Genomic DNA, 18,008 nt, shown 5'->3' with positions numbered 1-18,008 from the left:
TAATCAAAACTTTACGGTACAAGTTTTGTCCAAAAATAAGTTTTAAAAGGTTCCAACAATCATTACCATTCATAACCAATGTAAAATGACTCAAATTATGTTTATAGAAATTTACATTAGCTTGGGCTCATAAACTGATCCTAAACAGTAAGTTATTGAGATGAAGTTCACTATCGATTTCTTCAATATTATTATTTGGTATTTGTCCTGGAATTTACATTAAAGTTTTATAAACTATAATTTATTCATACATTGCATCATCTCCGGTATTTCTCGTTTTATTGATCATATTATCTTGTATATTTGATCTCTGGATGTTCTTGGTTTCTTACTGATTACCGATTGGTTATTGGCTACTTACTAGATTAATGATTGAAAAACTGAATGAATGAATTAAAGACTGAATGAATTGATCCCAGACAATGTTCTATGTACCGGATTGCTAGTTCACTGAACAACGTGACTTCGGTTCGAAAATATGACTTCACCTTAGCTCGTAAATGATCTATTATACGGATCTTACTTGAGTACGTGGGGAAAAGTGCTACACCAAATGTTGGTGAAAGTCACCTCTTTAGTCTACGATATTCAATTTAGAATTCCGAACAATTACTGCATTTCACTTGACATGATATTTCGTATTGATACGCTCTTACCGATATATGACATCTCGTATTGAAATACTGCACTAATATCGTTTATCTTGTTATAAATGCATAAAGTTAGTTTATTCTCTCATTAAATCTTTATAAAAGACTTAACCTCTAATTTTTTCTGTTTATTGTAAATTTCATATACAAGATATAGGACCTCGAGTAAGAACTAAATTATGAAAAGTGAAATGTTAGTTTAGAGACCGTGATGACACGAGTTCATGTGATTGTATTAGTAATTTGGATATCGTTTGTGTAAAGTTAATGAATGTATACGCTTCAAATACTATAAGGTTAATGTACTGATTTTATTGTAAGACGAGGCCAAAAAGTGAGACCGTCTCGTGAGACTAAAAAGTAATTGAATCACTTTAATTGTCATCATTATTCATTTAATTAATAAGAAAACCGGATAAAATTCGTATATATATACAATCAAAGAAATATAATGTCAAACCACAAAATTGTTTATACATAATTACATATATATATCACACGTTTCATCATATTATTCACATGCAACATCCGATTTAGGGAGTGTTTGACAGAACTTCTATAAAGTACTTTTTAGCTTCTAGCTGCATGAAAGTGCTTTTGAGTGTTTGTGAATGTCAAATTCTACTTTAATTTCTACAAATTAATTTTACCCAAAAGCAAAACTCACAAATTTGATGCTTTTTTTTTTTGCTTCTGCTTTTTTATTCAAGATCTATAATTACAAGTTGAAATTTATACCCTTGATAAATTTATCATATTACGTAATTACCTTGATTTTTTTTTTATTTTACATTGTTAAATTTTATTTATATATAAGTTTTAATAATTTATAATAGAATTTATTAAATTTCATTCATATCTTATTACAAGCACTTAATTTTTTTAAAATATATATTAAATTTTCATAATTTTTTTTTACATATCTTGTGCATTTATACAAATTTTGTCATTTTTTATATTTTTATTTTTATGAATCTTATATATTTTTCTAACATTCATAAAAAATAAAATATTTTTGATACAAAATTCAGAATGTAATAATAATTATATAAAAGGTAAACACATTTTTTATGGTGTGAGTATCAAATTTAAATAATTAAAAGAGATCAATTTTATATAATTTAAGGATATGGTTGTCACTTAACTAAAAAATTAAGCTTAGAATCAATTATTCTCCAAATACTCAAACTTTAGTTTGTATTAGTTTTAAACTTCTATTTTCAAACACCCTTCTTTAGCTTTTCACCAACTTCAAAATAATTTATACAATAATCACTTTTACATAAACAAAAATTCTCTAAAACACTCTCTTAAAACGGAGTCTAGTAGGAATTGCCATCACTCGCCTCTTAATACACACACGTACGTATATATTTTTAATCGTGTATTATAATAATTTTTCCAGTTTTTAAAATTACGAATATGCATTTCGTAGGCATATAACGAGGGCATATATAATTTGGCTATGATTATTCCACTTTTATCCATCCATTATAACATATAATATAGTATATATCAATGGCATGATATTGTAAGATAACATGAAGCTCTGAATGTTAAAAATATTATTACCAACTCACCACGCAAATTCCATATCTTTTGAAAAGTTATCGAGTTTTAAGTGAATCCTTTATGGAAAATTTTCAACTCAGCACGTCAAATATGCAACAGTTGCATGAATTATTGAAAGAGGTCAAAACAATTATCAATACTCTTTAATAATTAACTACTTCATGTTCTTTCACGCGGACAAATCTTTTGTAAGATGGTTGATATTTATCCTTGATATAACTTGACTCGATCTATATATAAATAAATAATAATAAATTTTACACGAAGATGAAATATAAATTGTATATAAACTGGGGATGTTATCCTAAATTATGAACCAAAAAAACAAATTTAATTTTTTTTTAAAAAAGTGCACGGGAGTCGAGGCTGGTCTTAACTTGCGCCGTATAATTAATTTGTCGTGACCCGCACGCGTGACAAAACAGTCAACAAATCTGATGAGTACAAAGCCCGATAAAAGCGAGAGGATGAATTTTAATTTAATGTAATTTAACATAAAGGTCCAGTCTTGATCCAACCAAACATAAGAAGAGGAAATGACCCTCTGAAAGAACCTCGTAATCCGCATGCTAAAATGCGCCTTTCTTGTTTTTCTCAAAATTTCTAATATATAATTTATCATGACCTCAATTTCCAAAGTTATTTATTTATTAAATTCGTGGAAGGAAAATTATATTTTTACTATGTATATCTATTCTATATTAGTATAAAAGATGAATATGTTAGAGTACTTATCTTGATGATATCAAAATAATTTATTTTAAAATTATCTTTTTTATCCAATATTTCACTAAAAACTTCTCATTAACTTCATGATTTGCTTTAAAAAAAACATCTCTTTTACACACACAAAGTGTTTACATTTTTTTTACTAGTTTTAGATAAATGTTCCTCTATGCTAATTGTTATTAAACATTTTAGTTGCTTTTTTCAGATTGTAATGTAATATTAACCTGTATATTTCTATATCAGCCTGCATTTTCAATGGAAAACGATTTAAAAATCACCAAATCAAAAGATATAAAGCGAGGTAAAATTTAACGACACAAAAAACTGAAACCATAAAGAACCAAATATATAAATAAAAAATACAATAGTATTAAAAAAAAACCCAAACCGTGAAGAACAAAATATACGGATCAAAAATAAAATGATCCATTCTTGAACGAAAAAAAAACCTTTTTCCTCCTAGGCCTCTTGACTCAATTTTTATCTTAATCAAATTAAGGGTGTAGACTAATTAATAACATGTTTTAACAATCGACCATAAAATCAATTAACTTTTTAGCACTAAATGGTAAAACATGAGCCACCATTATGAATCACTTGAAAAATACTAAAATAGTGTTTGTGAGAGCTTTTAGAAAACAATTCTCAGCTTTCATTCATAAAATTTCAAAACTTTATGAAAAAAAACTGAGAAGCGCTTCCTATAAATTCTCTAAACAATACTTAAACCTAGTTCTTCATCAAACTCAGGTAAGATACATTCAAACTCGATTTGAGTTGACTCAAACATTACAAATCGATACCTTTGGACTTTGAAATTGGCCGGAAAGGGAATTATAGCCACTTTCAAAATATATAAAGCAGTGTTTATAAATTCTAAAAAAAATTGATTATGTATTTTTCTTAATGAAGTGATTATGGTTGAATTTCTCAACAAAATTGTTTTAAAAAATGTATAGTTATTTTTTTAGAATTTACCGACATTACATAAAATTACTTAGACAGAAAGAAAGATTAATGGTATAGAGACATGTTGAAAATAATGCACAAATCTGGATCAAAAAACACATGAATGAGACAAATGTTTCTTGGCCCACTGACATCATGCTCCCCTAATTTGTGGATTGATCTATATTAGAAACAACTTATAAAATAATACTAAATCACAATGTGCAATTTAAATTACCGTGTTTATCTAGAAATATATGAATGTGACAATCGATTTCTCTTACCACCGTATTTTCGTACGAATTTGTTGCACAAAAATTACTCAAGTGTGATTTATCTAATTAGAATAATTTGCAGTATATTACTTTAGTTCAGAGTTTACTTAGTTTAAGTGTACAACAACGAACAACGAGTTCCTGTACATAAAAGAAAATTTTGAGGTAAAGTAGGCATGCAAAAGTATCAAGTGGCCTCCATCGTGGCCATGAAAAACAAAATGTAGCACTAGATTTTTTGTTTGTTTGAAGACTCATATAGTACTAGAATTAATTCAAAGAAAGAGGGGAAAACATGGTAATACATCCAATTTTGTTGATAAATCCAATGAATGTAATAGTATAACTAATATACATTCTCATTGTTCTTTAATCTTAGGGGTAGTCTATGGATGCAAGCAACTGTCCAATATACTTTATTTGATTTAATTAATTCATCTGACTGGTTCTCCGCTGCGTCTGCTAATGATTTCGTGTGGGAATGGCTTTGTTCTGTTAATTCACACTTCTTATTTATTATTTCTAAAGCTCACAAATTTCTCGGCCTAAAGCTGCTGCAACAGAATCTACCATATTCAGCAAGAGTGTGGGCGCAGGATAAGAGCATGCACTACCCTCTTCACCATTAATTAAAGGGGAAAAAAAATCACATAAACCAACAACAGTGAAGGTGTGAACAAAGATTGAAAAAGAGCGGAGAGAGAGAGAGGAAAAGGGTAGAAAAGATCGGAACTTTTGGTGTGATTTTTTGATTGAGAAAGGTCAATTTCTTTTGAGAAAAAAATCTAAAGAGAAAAAAGATGGGGAAAAAGGGGGAAACACTTGATAATCCGACCACTCATGGCACGGTCCGCGTGCTTTGATGCAAGAAAACGGACCCCTCTATTTTATTTTCTTGTTTTCTTGTTTTTGCTTTTTCTCGCTTTAGCTGCTGAGGGGTTGTTTTTTCATAGAGTGGAAGAGGAAGAGGAAGCCCCACGTAGATTTTTCAGTGGCTTTTTGCAGTGTGTGCTTTGTTCTATGGTTTTGGATTTTTAGGGCAGGCTTCTTTGATTGGTTCCTCTCATGGTACTAGATTTTAGCTGAATATTTGTATTGCCTTTAGTTTTCGGCACCTCCAAGAAAATAGTGATGTGTACTTCTTTAAGGTGATGCTCCTTGAAATGGACCGCCTCCCTTTTCTTCTAGGTATTCAAGAACACGTGAGTGAATGTTTTTGGATGGAAAGCTTGTATCTTTCTGAGGGTGTGATGATTTCTTGAAAATGGGATGTTTTTGGGATCAAGGTAGGTGAAAAACAGAGCATGAACACATATACAAACATGACTTCTGTCGAAGAAAAGTTCAGACCCGAAGGTTTGGCCAATGGTGGACATAATATTCTTGAAGGGATGAAATTCTTGAAAGAAATGCAGGATCATTCAGGTCTGTTATACATTCCTCTGTTTTATAATGATATATCACATGCCCATATAGATTTGTTTTACTGTATTTCTAGAAAATTTAAGTTATTTTCCAAGATCTCTTCAAATTTGTGGTACTAGGTAGAATTCTCATCACTCGATCATGGTTCTTAATAGGGGTAAAGAAACCAATAAGTTCTGAGCTGTGGCATGCTTGTGCTGGTCCGCTGGTTACCTTGCCTCAGGTTGGAAGCCTTGTGTACTATTTTCCACAAGGGCACAGTGAACAGGTGATTTTTTTTTCCCCTCATGTTAGCAAAACTGAAATTGGAGTAGTTGAGATTATTGTTATTATTTTGTACTAAGGTGCTTGATAAGATCGAAAATTGCGGATAAAATGAAACTTAGAGGAGGATGCAGAATGGGGTTCACATAATCTTTACTCGCTTCATTAATGTCAAGAATACAGTTCAACTATTCTAGTAATCCATTTTCCATAAAAACAACTGTGCAGCGTACACGTACTTGATGCATATTCTTTAAAAAAACTTGCTATTTTAACCATTTTGCGGTCATTTATGGAATTATTTCAGCCATCACTTGCTTGGGCCAGAAAGTTGAGTTGAACAAATGCGTTCTAAGAAACCTCATATTATTTCTGCTTGTAATTTTAATGCTTTTCATGTATATGGTGAATTTTCGGACGCGAGACAGTTATATGCGAATGCGTCTAGTCAAGTTACATAATAAGATTTTGGATCAGTGTGTGTTTCTTCTTTTTTTCAGGTTGCCGCGTCCACGAATAGATCAGCAACAACACAAATACCGAGCTATCCAAATCTCCCTTCTCATTTGTTGTGTCAAGTTCACAATGTTACACTCCATGTATGTCCTTCCGGCATTTTTGCGTACTTGATTTCACGCAGAAAAAGGGGTTGTATGAAATAAACAGATAATTTTCTATACTGGAATAAAAATATTTCTCTAACTTTCTTTTAACCAATAGGCAGACAAAGACACAGATGAAATTTATGCCCAAATGAGCCTTCAGCCGGTGAATTCTGTAAGATATACACTGTTGCAAACTAGTTTTGATTGCCTTTTGTTTTGTTGTTTCATATTTTTCTTATTGTTTAGGAAAAAGATGTGTTTCCTATACCTGACTTTCGAGTGAAACCCAGTAAGCATCCAGCTGAATTTTTCTGCAAGACATTGACAGCCAGTGATACTAGCACACATGGTGGCTTCTCAGTTCCTCGAAGAGCTGCAGAAAAGCTCTTTCCACAACTGGTTCGGTTTTGGTTTATTTGGTTATTTATTTCGTTTTATTCATATATATAAGTTTTCATTGATATATTTTTAGGGCTTATTTTCAGGATTACTCTGTGCAACCTCCAACTCAAGAACTTGTTGTCCGAGATTTGCATGAAAATACCTGGACTTTTCGACATATATACCGGGGTAAATAAACGGTTTCCTTTTTCTTTGTTTCAGTTATATCTGTTGAAATTTCCTGTTTGTGTTTATATTTCTTATTTAAGGAGTAAATTTTATGCCAAATGAACCATTGACTCAACACCACTTTTCAAATCTTACCTTGCTGCTTATTTCATTATTATTTAGGACAGCCAAAGCGGCACCTTCTAACAACTGGTTGGAGCATGTTTGTTGGCGCAAAGAGGCTTAGAGCAGGCGATGCAGTTCTATTTATCAGGTAGTTTTGTTACTGCAGTTCCTTTAAAAAAGTCAAGTAAAGGTCAAGAATGCGTATTTGGAATTCTTTCTTAAAATAAAGCATTTTTCAAAATATGCTATAATCTCATGGTTGTTATATATGTATAGAGATGAGAAGTCCCAGCTATTATTGGGAGTGAGGCGTGTTAATCGTCAGCAAGCAGCTTTGCCATCTTCGGTTTTGTCTACTGATAGCATGCACATCGGAATCCTGGCTGCTGCTGCTCATGCTGCTGCTAACCGAACCCCGTTCACAATCTTCTACAATCCAAGGTTTTATATGAGATATTTTCACTCTATTCCATTTCATTTCAGACACACATCCATTTGATTGACTGAGCAGTTATGTCGGATCTTGCCAAAAACACAAGTCTAAACGTTGGTTGTTCTGCAATCTTAATCTTTTTCTAGGGCATGCCCCTCAGAATTTGTCATTCCACTGGCTAAATATCGAAAAGCATTGTATGGTACACAACTCTCTATAGGTATGAGGTTTGGCATGATGTTTGAAACAGAAGATTCCAATAAACGAAGGTAACATTAAAATTGTCTGCTTCTCTTTGCTGTCTCATATTCTGTTATCTGACGTCTCTTTCACTATTTACGCAGATATATGGGAACCATTACTGGTATAAGTGATTTGGATCCTTTAAGATGGCCAAATTCCAAATGGCGCAGTCTTCAGGTATGTATCACTTACATGGTGTGTAAGAAGTAAGAACCTCAGATACCTCTAATTCTAGCAAAAGTGTAACCCCGCTGGACTAATGTTTTGCTTATTCTTGGTGACAGGTAGAGTGGGATGAGCCTGGGTGCTGTGACAAGCAAAGTAGAGTTAGCCCCTGGGAAATCGAGACTCCAGAAAGCCTCTTTATATTTCCATCTCTAACGGGCAACCTGAAGCGTCCTTTCCACTCTGCTTTCTTGGGTATGTTTTTTGTCATTTGAGATGGCTTGTTTGATGTCTTTGCCGTGTACTGAGCGGTTGACTTTTGCTTATATCAGGGGCACAAACAGAATGGGAAGCTTTAATAAATCGACCTCTTTTCCACAGTCCACTTGGAGATCTTCAATGTCCCTCGGTATCAAGCCTATGGTCAGATCAGTTCACAAAGATGCTAGTAAAGGACGCAGCACTCCCAGAATCCAAATCTTTGGTGCAATCTGCAAATAAGCCTAGTCCTCCCCAGATTATTCCTCCAGACATGGAAAGTTATCCTGAACGATTAGTTGGCAGCCAAACAAATGTCATGAACTCAAATGTTTTACTGCCGGCAATCCCAGAGGCACCAGAAAAAGTTGTGCATCAAACTTCTACGGATACAGTAGGGACTGCACTGACTACAGATCAGCTTAGCCAGTCACGAGAGCAGTGCTATGACAACAAACATGATGTTCCAGTTATGAATCTAAGTAATGGGATGCAAATGAGTCCAGTGATCACACACTCTAGGTTGGACTCACAAATTTTTCAAACTCAGCAAAGTGATCCATCCCATGTACAGTCCGTAGGTCTTAATGCCTTGTTCCAGTACCCGAGTCAGGTTGAATTTAACACGTATTCTTCAATATGCCCCTCCCCATCTGGCATGTTTAGAAATCCAGGATCTTCATTTGTGTTCAAGAAATCTGGTCAGCCTTCTCCATTACCAGAAACTATGAGCAAAATGCTGCCTTCAGTAGGTCAAGAATCTTGTGATTTTCATTTTAACAATGCGAAGTGCATGTCCCAAACCAATCTCCCTACCCTGTTGTCTCATCAAGAAATGTCGATTCTTCAGTATAATTCATGTGGTTTGAAAGACTTGTCATCAGATGAGAGCCAAAATCAGAGTGACATATATAGCTGCCTCAATCTTGGTGAAAATAACAATGGAAGTACAGTAATTGATCCTTCTGTTTCCAGCACGATCTTGGATGATTTCTGCGCATTAAAGAACACTGTTTTCCAGAATCCGTCTGATTATCTTGTGGGAAACTTCTGCCCAAACCAGGATGTCCAATCCCAGATTACATCGGCTAGCCTAGCAGATTCTCAGACATTCTCTCTCCAAGAATTTGCAGATAACTCGGGAGGAGCATCTTCAAGCAATGTGGATTTTGAAGACAAAAATCTTTTACAGCATGGCTCTTGGCAGCAAGTTACTCCACGACTCCGGACTTATACTAAGGTAACTGTTCTTGTTACTTGTACAAAGAAATGGTTCACAAAGTATTTGATTGCGCACACGAGTTTGACATCATAAGTAAGTTGATGGCACGGTAATTTCAAATATATGGTTCTATGCTGATGAGATGAGTTTTGACAGATACAAAAGGTCGGATCTGTGGGAAGGTCGATCGACGTCTCTAGTTTCAAGACCTATGACGAGCTACGGTCGGAAATAGAACACATGTTTGGTCTCAAGGGCTTGCTCAACGACATGGGTTCTGGATGGAAACTGGTCTATGTGGATTTCGAAAACGACGTTCTTCTTGTTGGAGATGATCCTTGGGAGTAAGTTCCATTACCCTACTCTCCTCAGTACTATGTAATTAATCAATTAATCCCATCAAACAAACTGCTCGCACACAAAGATTTCCACGTAAATCTGCTCTATCAGAGCAGACAAAAATTCTTGGAGACTAAATGCTATGTTGACTGGCGTAGGGAATTTGTGGGCTGTGTTAAATGCATCAGAATTCTCTCACCATCGGAAGTTCAGCAGATGGGGGAAGAGGGAATGCAGCTTTTAAACTCTGCTGGGGTGCAGGCTATTAATGGCTCAGCATCTGAAGAAGGATGTGGTAAAAATAGCTCTAATTGATTCCCAGACAACCCTTTTGCCTACGGGTCATAGGATCAAGAAGCCTGCTTTCAATCAACATTTGCTCAACTCTTAACTTGCATCTTCATATCCAATTCCATAAAAAGCATTGGCAAATTACAGTCGAAAGAACCTAAGCCTACTGTAACAGATATTTGGTTTTAGCATGTTTGCGAAGGTTTGATTGTTGTAATGTATGAGTAGAACTCTTCAGATGAAATCACATCTTTAGCTTATGATCGATCCACATCTCGTATGATCTATTAAAATTAACACAAAAAGATCAAAAAAGAAAATCCGATGTCATTCATTCATTTGACGTTACAATGAGATCTCGATCGTGGTAAACAATTCACTTAGATGAACCCTATTGTAAAAGACCAGAACCCAAGGAATCATCTATTGTATCATACTCTTACTGGTTTCTGTAGAACAGCGGACAAGTAAACTTCTGGATTTCTTGATTCATCAAATTTCTCTCCAACAACCCACTTCAACTTCTTATACCCAAACCGTTCAATCAATCTACTTACAACCCTTCTCTTGTCATCATTTGAACAATAAAAGTTGTCTAACCAAACCAATCCACCTGCCCTCAACACACGATCAGTATCAAACATCAAGAACTCAAGTTTCTCAGCATGCCCCCCCATGTCCAGTCCATTGCCAATGTGGATCAAATCAAACACATGATCATAAAACGGAAACCTATGGTCTAAGCTCAAGTACAAAGGGAAAAGCCCCCTATAGGCAATGAATTCATTATATGGAGCATCAATATTCAAGGAGGCAGTGACCACAGTCACATTCTTCTCGGTCATTCTAGCAGCAAATGTCCCCGAACCACCACCAATATCGAACCCAATCCTTATCCCATCTTTAGCCATCACCAGCACATCATCAATAAGAAAATCATTTCTGCTTCGAGCTTTGACATATCTCTGGGTCTCATAACCCTTAACGATATCAAAACAACCAGCACAGTCCCTGTTCAATTTCTTTTTGCTCAGACAAGCAAAGTTCTTGCATCCCAGACCGCTCCAACTACAAATCTTTTCACTGACATTTCTCCAAACAGAGGCTGGAAAGGGATGTAATCCGAGCTTAGGAATTGTCTTAGCCAAGCACCTTCTTCTCGGAAGAGGCTCACAACCCTGAAGAATCAGCTTCTGACCAAGGCTCCAATCATCAGGGCAAACACTATTAACTTTATAGCTCATGAATTGAGACAATAAATCCATCGATTTGTAACAAGAATGCCCCACAGATGCCACCATTTCGGTGATCCCAGTTCTTGAATCCTTACCCAAAGGCAGCTGGTGGTGGTTTAAGAAAACTTTAAGCTCCTCGGCAATATTGGATCTGGAAAGATCGATGCTTTCATACCCTAAGACCTTTTTCTCCATCTGGGCTAGCTTCTGCTGCGAAGATTCAATCTCTCTAAGGATTGCGCTGACTTTTTCCGAGATCAAAGAGAGATTCTTGGGATTGCGATGATTTCGTTGAAGAGCATTGGGGTGGTAACTGAACGAATAAAAAGCAAAAAGATTTGTGGAGATCACTGAAAAAAGCATCAAAACATTTACTGCCGAGGAACAAACGGAACCTTTGCTGAATCTTGCTGTTCCATCCCCGATAGCCAAAGAAACAGAGCCCATATTTTCTTCTATTGCAGCTGTTTCGATCTTCGAATCCAATAATTAAGCTCGCTATACAGTGTGGTGTGGTTTGTGTGAGAATGCTGGAGAGCAGCAGAGAGAGAGAGAGAACAGTGGAGGAGAAATGGACCCCAATCATTCGGTTGTCAAATCACATGTAAATTTTGATGCTAATAAATAAATAAATGTTTATGTCTAAATTTTAAAATTGTTAATTATAATAATTGAATTAAAGTAGCGTTATTCAATTGTAATTGTAGTTTTTTTTATGTTTTTCACTTTTGCTAGAATCTTTTGCCATTCTCGTGTCAATTGTCATAAGTTTATTATTTGAGTTATAGTTATATATTCTTTGATATTCAAGTAGTGTTTGAAAAAACTTCTAAGGGAGTGTTTTAGAGAGTTTTTGCTTTTAAAAGTGATTTTTGTAGAGATTACTTTGAAATTGATAAAAAAACTAAAGTAGAGAGTATTTGAAAATAAAAGTTTAAAGCTAATACAAGCAAAATTTTGAGTGTTTGGAGAATAATTACTTACAAATTTAATTTTTAGTTAATTGACAAACATACATTTAAACTATATAAAATTGATCTCTTTTAATTATTTAAATTTTAATAATCACACCATAAAAATATGTTTATATAATTATTATTACATTATGAATTTTGTATCAATAATAATTTATTTTTTATAACATGAATGCTTGAAAAAAGATATAAGATTAATAAAAATAAAAATATAAAAAATGACAAAAAAATTTAATACACAAAAAATATATAATATTAATAAAAATATAAATATAAAAAATTACAAAAATAAGAAAACAGACTCTATTCTAATACACAAGATATGTACAAAAATTAATGAAAATGCAATATATTTTTTTTAAAAATAAATGCTTGTAAAAAAATATGATTGAAATTTTATAAATTCTATTAGAAACTATTAAATCTCATATATAAATTAAATTTAACAATATCATGTATTGAGAGTATAAATGTTAACTTGTAATTTTAGGCCCTAAACAAAAAAATAGAAGCCAAAAAAGTATCAAATTTGTGCTTATTTCTTTTGATTAAAAGTTTTAGAAGCTAAAGCAAAATTTAACATTAACAAATACTCAAAAGCACTTTCATGCAGTTAGAATCTAAGAATTATTTTGTAAAAGCTCTACCAAACACTTCTGAAAAAGTACTTCTCAACTTTTTCTTAACAAAATTTTGAAATTTTGTTTAAAAAAACTGAGAATTGCTTACTTGAAAATTTCTGAAACACTGCTTTAATCATTTATAAAATTGATTCACACCTTAATATAATTTTCTGACCCTTGTTGTGACCTGACGCTTGCATAGATTCTATTCTTTGGTTTTGTGCACGTCTTTGGGAAACATTAGGATGAGAACTCCATGCAAGAATCTTTATTTATTGGAAGACGATATCTGTAATAAAATAAAATACGGTGAATCTTATTTATATTTATAATAAAAAATAATAATTTTAGTAAAAATAATAAGATATAATTTTGGGATTGTTTTTGTGATTTTTCTAAAAAAAAAATCTGAAACATCTAATATTTTTAAAAACAACAGTAAAAGTTAAAAATATATTTTCTGATTTTCAACTTCCGAATCATGAAAAAATTGCTGAAACAAACTGTTATCAAGTGTCCATGATTAACTTCGAAAAAAAAAAGTGTCCAAGATTGTTTTTTCAAATAAAATGTTCACTCAACTCGTATCAAGTATCATTTGCTGTCTTTTCCAAATTACGACATCTCATACATTAACTCACTATGACACTCAAAATTTAAAATTAATTATCCAAAGCGAACCGAAAATCATGGTTTTGTTTTGTTATAAATCATTTATAGTTTAATTTGATTTAAAATTTTGTAAAACCGATTAAATATGATTTCATTCGAATTTTTATCTAAAACCGAACGAAACTGTAGTTGAACACCTCAAGTTGAAAGATCCACAACTTGGATTAGAGGGAAAATTCATTAACATGATGAATCAACGAATACAAATTGAATCTCATTTCAAGAAGACAAAATGCCAGAAGAAGATGATAAGGCATAGGTGTGCCTGAACCAGTATCTATCCATCTATCTATCGATCTTCGCTCTCTTTACACTTTGAGCCTCCGAATCCGAAATAGCAATGACTTTTCGCTGGGCCGATGAATCGTGCTGATAGGCACAGTTAGTTCCATTCCTGCATCCCCTTGAACTATTGAAATAGATGCAGGGCTTCGTTATCTTTTGCTTCAAGTCTCTTGATTTCGCTACACTTGGTGGTTCTTGACTGTTTCCAAACTGTACTTCTTTGGTTTGATGAGAACATGGAGGCGTTAAACTCTCCCTTCTTTCTTCTCCATGTTGCTGAATGAGTCTCTTGTAATAGTTGATGTCCTTAGCCTTGGGAACTTCGGGACGGGGCACGGGGGTCACATCATGCACAGATACCCGTACATTCCTATTTGGAGGGTAAAGAGGTAAATCACTCGTAGACACTGAAGGGGTGATGAGTTCTGGTCTGGTAAAATGGGCGGCGAGTGGATCTCTTCTATTCACAGCAATGCTGGCTGGGTTAAACAAATTCTCGGGAGGAGGCCTCAAATTCGGCATGCTGGTCGACGAAATAGTAGGAGATCCAATGGCTGGCATGGTCTGAAAGTTGAAAGGTGGCATATTAGAAACGTGGGATGATTGTGGCATGTTCGGCGTGCTGGGCCATGCAGCGTGATTTGTAACTAGAAGCTGGACCATTTTTGGGTCGCTGAGAATCTTTATGAGCAGCTCCCGATCAATCAAGTTTCCTTGATAGCTTTTTGACGTGATTAAACTCAATGCAACTTCAGCTGCTAATACTGTATCAGGCTCAACGCCTTTCCTTACTTTAGTACTATCTGCAGAGTTGGTGTTTCCCGCAATGGAGCCGAATGTTGTATCTAATGCAGGGTCCTCATCTTCTATTGGTATGATGGGGACCAAAGGAGTGTTTTGGTCATTAACAACAGAGTCATCCGCACCCACTAAAGTAGACGGGCTGCCAAAGAGACAGGCTAAATGTTCAATGAACTTCCAAACACGAGAATGGAAAATAGAAGTTTGAAAGATCAATATGTAGCCAAATAACTCGAAAAATAAAGTAGGAAATTAAATAATTTATCGCAGTAAAATTGTTAAAGATGGTAAAATCACCAAATTGCTATAATTACTAGGTTCTTTCAACAAAAATGAAGTTGCAAAAATTTTCAGTGCCTAAGATAATGTGGAAGAAAGGGGAAAAAAAGAAAAAGAAAGAAAGAACCAAAAAACAGTAATGTTCGCACTTGGGAGGTATAGCAGATGAGCGTGGATATATGGCTTCCAGCACTGTCATCTCCCTTAGCTTCTGGGCTTCCATTTCTATGCTCTCTTCTCCAGCAACCACACTCCATGAACAATTTACTACGAACTGCAAAACAAGTGAAGAAATTCATTAGAGTATTCAAGTGACCTGAGCTGGACGATAATAATAATACAGTAGTAGACTCACGCTGGGAGGGCATCTCCAAGTAATTAATGGTATTTGAGACAACTTGATCATCCACAGCTTTGCAGGTTCGATTCCTTCAAAGCCTGGTGGCAAATTGTCATCAAGTCCCGTACCCCTTGACTGGAGCGGCCATAATGCCTTTTCCTGGAGGTGGTCCTGTGTCCCCAATCCCACTAGTGCGGGAGATTCTTCTGAACAAAAAAGTCGTACCTGTTAAAGGGAATGTAATAGTTCATCGTGCAATTTAATATCAACCTCAAATACGTAAACTGCAAGTCAACTAATGAAATCAATCTATAGAAGATCAATCACGGAAGTTTGCTGGGAACATATTACGAGTGGCATGGTCACAAGAGCACATGCACTATGTGTTCTACACAATGCTTTCACTTCTAAACCACAAGTTTGATACGGAAAGCTAACCAAGATTTCATATTTCATATGCGACACAAGAAACAGGGGATGCAACCACTCTTGCATCAATTTGTCTCGATTTGATACACTGAAATACAGATATGAGATATCTCATGGAGAGGATTGACAGAGTGAGTTTTGTGATCCAACCACCCTTGAACCTTGTGTTCGAATCTATGTTCATTTTCAGACGTTTAGATACCATTAAGTGAAACGATTTGTGAGTTGAATGAGGAGTTTTAAACATCAAGAATATTAGGTGTCGAGTGCATTTAAAATGTAATTCAGTTTAAATTACTCTATCCAGGTCCGTGAAATATAAGAATGTTTACATATGACTGGATAAAATCAGAAATGTCCCTTAATCAAGATCACCAACTGGGTTTCATTTATCAATATTTCATTATCATCCAGAGCACGCAAAAGGGATTTGAAACTACTCAATGGAGTTGCATGAAATTGCCAAAAATGTCTCCCTTGCTTATTTAATTGATAAATGTATTTCAATGAATTCAGGCAGAGCATTTATCCAGTTACTTCCTGGAACGTATTTGACAGAATGTCCGGTTCCCAATTGAATTAGGTGAATTATTCCCATTAATCACATTGTCCAGTTCGAATCTTTTCCCCCCTTTGTTCACTAGTTTATGATGAAGTTGATTCACTTTACAAAACGAAGAAATTAAGATTCTCGATGAGATATACCTGACAAAGAATGTCATCTGAAGCCCAAGCAACTCTTTTCGACTTCTGCGATCTTCTCATATTTTACAATCAGTTAAATTCGATTGGTTTCGCAAAGGATATGAACATATTTAAGAATTTAATTGGTTTTATCAAATCCCCAACTCAGATTTTGAAATCATTACTTAAAAAGAAAAAAGAAAAAAAAAACCGAAATTATATGTTTATCGTCATTGATTGCTGCGTGACAGAGAGAAATAACGAGAACACGGGGGAGGTGGAGGAATCGAAGAAGCCCTAGATCCTTCGATTTTCTATTATTATTATTATTATTATTATTATTATTATTATAATAATTATTATTATTGTTGAAAAATATATTATTATTATTATTATGTTGAATATTGAATATTGAATATTGAATGTTGAATGTTGAATGTTGAATATTGAGTTGTAAAATGTGGAAAATTAGTGTGTGATGATGTAGATGATGATGTATTAATTTTTGGACTAATATCAAGTGTGGATCTATAAACAGGTCTTCATTTGTGATGAAAAATACAATTGAGTTGAGAGAAAAATATTATGAAGTGTAGAGTTTGATATATTTTGAGTTTTGAAATTTTTCTTTTTTACCATATATTTTTACTTTTTCACAACACGTTATCAGCACGATCGCTCGAAGGTTCTCTATAATTTTCGACGTTTCAAAATACAAGAAGAAGTCAAAAATATTCAACAAGTAAAAATTTTTATTTTACTGTTTATATATTTTTATTGTGTATATATTAATATATAATATCATGTCATTATCAAAAATGAAAAAAAATTTAGTCTTTTTAAAAACTTGTTATAAATCTTGGGAGGATGTTAAGACGACATCCCACACTCCCAGTAAGGGATACGACAAGTATAAAAGCTTCTAAGGTTTTTAAACAATAACGTGATATGATATATATTTATTATGTATATATACTAACTATATCAATATATAATTTCATGTTATTATATAAGAGGTTGTCTAGGACACTGACCTTATAATAATATGATATGATATATATTTTATTGCGTATATTTAATTATGATTATCATTATATGTATCACATGATTATCACGAATTTGTATTCAACATATACTCAAATTTTTTCCTTACCCCCAACGGTCACAAACGGTAACAAAACAGCTAGTTTTTAGCCTATAAATATGTTCACTCAAACTCATTTTCAATCACACCAAATTCACTCTTTCTCTCAAAATAATTTCTCCTCGATTTTTTGAAGATGAAGATGATGACATTTCTAAGGCTATTTTTCATAACGATTATGATCATCATGCTCACGAGTTTTGTACTCACCATCGATTTTTACCACATATTTTTTCTCTATTTGTACACGCACTTGTAAACTTCGTTCTTCCATTATTTTGTATTGTCATATTAATGGAAATTAACTAATAAAATGCATTGTTATTTTTTTAGTACCACCATGTCAAATTTGGCAAAGATTGAATTCGTTGCGCTCGATATCACTGGAAAGAATTATATGCCATGGACTCTCGATGTAGAGATACATATTGAGTCATTGAGTTTAAGT

The 18,008-nt window shown here is 33.8% G+C and overlaps 3 protein-coding genes across 4 annotated transcripts; 1 reads left to right on the top strand and 2 right to left on the bottom strand.

Moving 5' to 3' along the window:
• The first annotated feature begins 4,634 nt into the window (after positions 1-4,634).
• On the top strand, positions 4,635-10,363 carry LOC140875353 (auxin response factor 5). The gene is made up of 14 exons (XM_073279018.1): positions 4,635-5,599; positions 5,755-5,867; positions 6,364-6,462; positions 6,584-6,640; positions 6,715-6,867; positions 6,954-7,038; positions 7,201-7,291; positions 7,420-7,584; positions 7,723-7,845; positions 7,921-7,996; positions 8,104-8,239; positions 8,317-9,482; positions 9,621-9,808; positions 9,962-10,363. Exons 1-14 carry the CDS (start codon positions 5,479-5,481, stop codon positions 10,116-10,118), a joined length of 2,730 nt encoding a protein of 909 aa, XP_073135119.1. The 5' UTR covers positions 4,635-5,478; the 3' UTR covers positions 10,119-10,363.
• Positions 10,364-10,391: 28 nt separating this feature from the next.
• Positions 10,392-11,930, bottom strand: LOC140875354 (probable methyltransferase At1g29790). Its single transcript, XM_073279019.1, has one exon. The coding sequence runs from the start codon at positions 11,774-11,776 to the stop codon at positions 10,526-10,528; it is 1,251 nt and encodes a 416-aa protein (XP_073135120.1). The 5' UTR covers positions 11,777-11,930; the 3' UTR covers positions 10,392-10,525.
• Positions 11,931-13,762: 1,832 nt separating this feature from the next.
• Positions 13,763-16,681, bottom strand: LOC140875198 (zinc finger CCCH domain-containing protein 6-like). 2 transcript variants are annotated; one of them, XM_073278795.1, is made up of 4 exons: positions 16,438-16,681; positions 15,319-15,528; positions 15,113-15,237; positions 13,763-14,826 (listed from the first exon to the last, which is right to left on the bottom strand). In XM_073278795.1, the coding sequence occupies exons 1-4, from the start codon at positions 16,495-16,497 to the stop codon at positions 13,884-13,886; spliced, it is 1,338 nt and encodes a 445-aa protein (XP_073134896.1). In that variant the 5' UTR covers positions 16,498-16,681; the 3' UTR covers positions 13,763-13,883. The 2 variants fall into 2 exon arrangements, with proteins under 2 accessions (XP_073134896.1, XP_073134898.1); XM_073278797.1 differs by having other exon boundaries at positions 15,319-15,509.
• Between the last annotated feature and the right edge of the window lie 1,327 nt (positions 16,682-18,008).

This window comes from Henckelia pumila, chromosome 1 (assembly GCF_033568475.1).
Source record: "Henckelia pumila isolate YLH828 chromosome 1, ASM3356847v2, whole genome shotgun sequence".
Taxonomy (NCBI): Eukaryota; Viridiplantae; Streptophyta; class Magnoliopsida; order Lamiales; family Gesneriaceae; genus Henckelia; species Henckelia pumila.
The sequence above is the reverse complement of the archived record's forward strand: the minus strand, read 5'-3'. Positions and strand labels throughout refer to the sequence as shown.